The 6302-nt window shown below is 51.4% G+C and overlaps 1 protein-coding gene across 1 annotated transcript; it reads right to left on the reverse strand.

The window, feature by feature from the left end:
- Nucleotides 1–4951: 4951 nt before the first annotated feature.
- Nucleotides 4952–5923, reverse strand: LOC142361581 (putative C->U-editing enzyme APOBEC-4). The gene has a single exon (XM_075422507.1). It carries the CDS (start codon nt 5921–5923, stop codon nt 4952–4954), a length of 972 nt encoding a protein of 323 aa, XP_075278622.1.
- Nucleotides 5924–6302: the final 379 nt, after the last annotated feature.

A 6302-nucleotide genomic window follows, 5' to 3' on the forward strand; every position in this document is an offset into this window, starting at 1 on the left:
CCGCCCCCCCCCCCCGCCCGCTCTCCGCGCAGGCGCGCCGGGAGCAGGCCACCCGCTGGCGGCGCAGGAGGGGGCGCAGGCGGCAGAGGAGGCTTGGGGGACAGCGCGCGAGGCGAGCCGCCATTGGTCGGCCGCGAGCCGCGCTTATGACGTCCTCGGCGGGGCGGGGCATCTCGCCACGGTGCCTTTGTTAGCGCGGCGGTGCCAGCTGATGAAGGTCGGGTTGGCTTGGAGGTCTCCTCACAGCGTCTGGAGGTCTTGTGGAGCCCGATGGTCTCCTCACGGAGCCCGGTGATCTTCTCACAGGGTCCGGAGGTCTCCTCGCAGCATCTGGAGGTCTCCCCACAGAGTCCAGATGTCTTCTCACGGAGCCTGGTGGTCTCCTCACAGAGTGCAGTGTCCTCTTTGTGGCTCCTGGAGAATCTCCTCGCAGAGCCCAGCGGCCAGCTCTGCCAGCGGAGCGAGAGGCGAAGCGCCGTGCTGCGTGGGAGACGCCTGGGGTCCGTGCTCAGATGGGTACGAGCAAGGCAGGAGCCTGTGGGCCCAGGGACCAGGGGCCAGGCCGCTGTACGGCGTACCCCTGCGGCTGGCGGATGGGGAGCCCAAGCCCCGATGCTGCTTTGTTGCCACAAGAGTTTAAAAAATAGCATCGGCTTTAAGTTTTTTGGCAAAGGGAAGTAGTCGCCCCGATACTACAGCACGGGCGGCTGCTTGCAGTGGCGTTAGCTAACATTTGATCAGAAATGGAGAAGAAGTGGGATCTAATTCAAGAAAGCTTTTCTGGAAAAGCGCCTAGGCGTTGTAAAAGCAAGGGGCTTGGTGGATCCTAGCACCTTTCTGCCTCTGTTGCATCATCAGAGGCTCAGAAAAAGCATTTTATGAGAAAGTGCAGAATAAATGGGATCTAATTCCAGAAGGCTTTCCTGAAATAGCATCTAGGCCTTGTAAAAGTAAAGGTTTTGGTGGATCGTAACACCTTTCTGCCTTTACATCATCAGAGGCTCAGAAAAGTGTTTTGAGTTTGAGGGGGATTCATTCAGCGTGACCTGGACAGGCTGGAAAGTTGGGCAGAGAGGAACCTGATGAGGTTCAACAAAGGCAAATGCAGGGTCCTGCACCTGGGGAGGAACAACCCCATGCATCAGTACAGGCTTGGGGCGGACCTGCTGGAGAGCAGCTCTGCGGAGAGGGACCTGGGTGTCCTGGTGGACGACAGGTTAACCATGAGCCAGCAGTGTGCCCTGGCTGCCAGGAAGGCCAATGGCATTCTGGGATGCATCAAGAGGAGTGTGGCCAGCAGGTCGAGGGAGGTTCTCCTTCCCCTCTACACTGCCCTAGTGAGGCCCCATCTGGAGTACTGTGTCCAGTTCTGGGCTCCCCAGTTCAAGAAAGATGAAGAGCTACTGGAGAGAGTCCAGCGGAGGGCTACAAGGATGGTGAGGGGACTGGAGCATCTCTCCTACGAGGAGAGGCTGAGGGAGCTGGGCTTGTTCAGCCTGAAGAAGAGAACGTTCTGTGATTCTGTGGGATCAGCTCTGCTAAAGTGAAGGGTATTTAAGGTCACACAGGGAAGCGGCCTCCTTTTTTTTACTCGGATATACAATAGCTGTGACCACCAACAGGGTGAAAAAGGAGCACAGAATCACAGAATGGTAGTGGTTGGAAGGGACCTCTGTGGGTCATCTAGTCCAACCCTCCTGCAGAAGCAGGGTCACCTACAGTAGGTTGTAGAGGACCTTGTCCAGGCGGGTCTTGAATATCTCCAGAGAAGGAGACTCCACAGCCTCCCTGGGCAGCCTGGGCCAGGGCTCCGTCACCCTCAGAGGGAAGAAGTTCTTCCTCATGTTCAGACTGAACTTCCTGTGCTTCAGTTTGTGCCCATTGTCCCTTGTCCTGTTGCTGGGTACCACTGAAAAGAGCTTGGCCCCATCCTCCTGACACCCACCCTTCAGATATTTGTAAGCATTTATAAGGTCCCCCTCTTAGCCTTCTCTTCTTCAGGCTGAACAAGCCCAGCTCCCTCAACCTCTCCTCGTAGTGGAGATGCTCCAGTCCCCTCATCATCCTCGTAGCCCTCCGCTGGACTCTCTCCAGTAGCTCCTCATCTTTCTTGAACTGGGGAGCCCGGAACTGGACACAGTACTCTAGATGAGGCCTCACCAGGTAGAGGGGAAGGAGAACCACCCTCGACCTGCTGGCCACACTCTTCTTGATGCACCCCAGGATCCCATTGGCTTTCTTGGCAGCCAGGGCACACTGCTGGCTCATGGTTAACCTGTCGTCCACCAGGACACCCAGGTCCCTCTCCGCAGAGCTGCTCTCCAGCAGGTCCACCCCAAGCCTGTACTGGTGCATGAGGTTGTTCCTCCCCAGGTGCAGAACCCTGCATTTGGCTTTGTTGAACCTCATCAGGTTCCTCTCTGCCCAGCTTTCCAGCCTATCCAGGTCACGCTGAATGGCAGCACAGCCTTCTGGTGTATCTACCACACCTCCCAGTTTGGTGTCATCAGCAAACTTGCTGAGGGTACATTCTAACTCTTCATCCAGGTCGTTGATGAAGAAGTTAAACAAGACTGGGCCCAGTACTGACCCCTGGGGGACATCACTAGTTACCGGCCTCCAACTAGACTCAGCACCACTGATGACAACCCTCTGAGTTCTGCCATTCAGCCAGTTCTCAATCCACCCCACCGACCACTCATCCAGCCCACACTTCCTGAGCCTCCCTAGGAGGATGTTATGGGAGACTGTATCGAAAGCCTTGCTGAAGTCTAGGTAGACAGCATCTACGGCTCTCCCTTCATCTACCCAGCCAGTCATGTCATCGTAGAAAGCTATCAGATTGGTCAGGCATGATTTCCCCTTGGTGAATCCATGCTGACTACTCCTGATAACCTTCTTTTCTTCCACTTGCTTGTTGATGACCTCCAGGATAAGCTCCTCCATCACCTTTCCCAGAATGGAGGTGAGGCTGACCGGCCTGTAGTTCCCTGGGTCCTCCTTCTTGCCCTTTTTGAAGATTGGAGTGACATTGGCCTTTCTCCAGTCCTCGGGCACCTCTCCTGTCCTCCAGGACCTCTCAAAGATGATGGAGAGTGGCTCAGCAATGACATCCGCCAGCTCCCTCAGCATTCGTGGGTGCATTCCATCAGGGCCCATGGATTTGTGGACGTTCAGATCGCTTAAGCGATCCCTCACACAGTCCTCCTTGACCAAGGGAAAGTCATCCTCTCTGTAGGCTTCTTCTCTTACCTCCGGGGCCTGAGATTCCTGAGGGCCAGTCTTAGCACTGAAGACTGAAGCAAAGAAGGCATTCAGTAGCTCTGCCTTCTCTGCATCCTCCGTCACCAGGACACTCGCCTCATTCAGCAGCGGCCCCACGTTGTCCCTAGCCTTCCTTTTGCTGCTGATGTAGTTGAAGAAGGCCTTCTTGTTGTTTTTGACATCCCTTGCCAGCTTCAATTCCAGGTGGGCCTTGGCCTTCCTCATTGCATCCCTGCACGCTCTGACCACATTCCTGTATTCTTCCCAAGCGGCCTGCCCCTCCTTCCACATTCCATGGACCTTTCTCTTCCACCTGATCTCCGCTAGAAGCTCCTTGTTCAACCATGCAGGTCTCCTGCTTCCTTTGCTCGATTTCTTTCTCAGGGGGATGCACCGCTCCTGAGCATGGAGGAAGTGATGTTTAAAGAGTGACCAGCACTCTTGGACCCCCCTGCCTTCGAGAGCCCTGGCTCACGGGATTTCTGCCAGTAGCTCCTTGAAGAGGCCAAACTCAGCCCTCCTGAGGTCCAAGGTTTTGATCCTGCTTATCGCCCTGCTTCCTCCACGCAGGATCCTGAACTCGACCATTTCATGGTCACTGCAGCCGAGTCTACCTCCGACCTTCACATCCTCCACCAGTCCCTCCTTGTTTGTTAATACAAGGTCCAGCAGAGCGCCTTTCCTTGTTGGTTCCTCCACCACTTGCATCAGAAAGTTATCATCGATGCTCTGTAGGAACCTCCTGGATTGCGCCTGCCTAGCTGTGTGGTCTTCCCAGCTGATGTCAGGGTGGTTGAAGCAGAAGCAGAAGCACTGACTTCTACAAAATTAGCCAGTGGTTGTTTTCACAGTTGATGTCACCTGAGAAGGAGCCCCTGTGTGTTCAGGAAACAACATGTTCTTGACTTCAGCTGCCCCATTCCTTATGACCTTTAGTATAACAAATGTATCCCAAAGTGAAAACACTGCACTAAATGATAGGAATTATTTTTCTTTTACTAGTTACACTTGGACTGTGTAGACCTGTGTTATCTATATTATCCTATTAGATATTTCTTACTAACTAGATGATCACACAGCTTTGTAAGGTTCTGTTTAATGGAAGGGAGGAGCCCTAGGGAAAAAAAATACATATACAGACATATATATGTGCAGATAAACTCCCCTACTATTAAGGAAACAGCTGGTGCAAAAACCTTATTCATATATTGGCCCTACCTGCAGAACCACCCTACTGACAGAGAAGAGACAGAGAAATTAGGCACTCTTGACAGAGAGTGGAGGCTATGTCATGTTCCACCAAAGCTGCCTCAGCTGGGAAGCTACAAATTAGCTGCAGTTGTGGTTGTAGCTTGTGGACTGTTTACATTTTTCTGGTGGAAATTGGCTTAAGGGCAACAAATCAATTGCAGGAAGCAATCAGAAGGTACTGAGGGTTTGGTTTTACTGCTGTGGGTTTATATTTGAAAGGTATAGGACTAAAATAAAAGCATGTAATCTTCATAATCAGTTATTTGAGATCCACAGTTCTACTGTGGACTAACTTTTGTATGAGGTGACTTTACTGATGGGTTTTTTTTGCCACCTGTGACCTCAGTTTTACAGTCTGAAAGCAGTTTGATTTGTACCATCTTCAGAGTAGGTGTCTGCTGCTTGGAAACCTTTCAGAATGATGAGTTTCGCTGAATTATTCCATCGGCATTTTTAGATGCTTGACGATATTTTTAGGTCTGGGGTATAGATGTTCCTTCTGAAAGGGCAGAAACATGCCTGGGAAAAGGACCAAGCGGCTTTGAGAGATCGGAGGTAGCAGGCTGCCTTTCACCGCTTGAAAAGGCTGCTGGGAGGCCGGGCTCGGGGAAGAAAAAGCCTTTAGGTTCTGCTGCACAGCAGGCTTTCTCTGCATTGCTTGTGGGAAGGCTTTCCTGCGACAAGGTTTCGTTCCTGCTAAGCAGTTAATTTGACCTGGATTTTGTCCACCTGCTAAGGTTCTTGAGGGTGGAGCTGGGTGATAAAGGGTTGGCCCTGGGATGCCATACACAAAATTGAGGAGGAGGTAATGCTGTGTTCCCGCAGGCAGTCTCTGCAGGGTCACCCGCGGCCACAGGCTGGAGAGGCTCCGTAAAGCCTCCTGGTTCCACGTGGCGGTGGGGAAGCCGTCCTCAGTGTGATAAAGCCGAGAGAAATAGATGCAGAGCGTGATTTCTGGATACTTCAGCAAGAAATTGTAGATTTTACTTATGCAGCAGTGGTAAGCCTCGTTACAAGGAGAGTAATTTGCGTAGAGGATGATGCATCTGATGTTTTTATAGACATCTGTAACTGCATCCAGATAACCGCCCACCTCAAACAGCATAGATTCTGGGTGGTTGTCTTGCTCGGTACAGTCTGTGGCGTGGCCCTTTTGGACTACTGTGCCCGAGAAACTCCTCAGTTCGTAGAAGAGAAGGTGTTTGCTTTGGAGAGTTGTCGTTGATCTGTATGGGAAGCCAAAGACCCTTTGAAATTCTGCGTAAGGGACTCTGGCTTCTTCACCCGTGCGTATGTGGTAGGGACAACTGGCACAGGTGTGGTTCTGTCTCAGACAGCAATAGGGCTTTACCACAGTGCCCTGGTTTGTCAGGTATTCTTGGAAAATTGGTTTCTCTCTTGGATTCATATTCTGTTGAAAAATCTCCCTGTTGATGTGCTATAAAGCTGACAGCTCTGAATGAAAAAGGAAAGTAACATTTTAATTTAACCCTTCAATTTGTCTTGCACTTGAACTGCAAGAGGAGACCGTCTCCTCAAAAATGTACTCAAACTTGTAGCAGTGTGTCGAAACTTGGTCGATGACACAGAGAACAAGGCTCTCTTGCAGCCTGGGTGAGTTTTTGGTTTTCACAAGCTAGCCTTTTTGCTAAACCAGAGTAAAAAATATTTCTCTGGCTTCTGGCCTCTTACCTTAGACAGGAGGAACTGTATAATAGAAACAGGAGTGGATTGGCAGATAAGCTTTACGTAATCTGGCAAAACAAACAAGTAAACACAAACAAAAG

This window comes from Opisthocomus hoazin, chromosome 6, assembly GCF_030867145.1.
Source record: "Opisthocomus hoazin isolate bOpiHoa1 chromosome 6, bOpiHoa1.hap1, whole genome shotgun sequence".
NCBI classification, from domain to species: domain Eukaryota; kingdom Metazoa; phylum Chordata; class Aves; order Opisthocomiformes; family Opisthocomidae; genus Opisthocomus; species Opisthocomus hoazin.

Excerpts from the sequence above, each read along its gene's own strand:
- LOC142361581 (XM_075422507.1), bottom strand. The coding sequence starts at position 5,923 with ATGAATCCAAGAGAGAAACCAATTTTCCAAGAATACCTGACAAACCAG.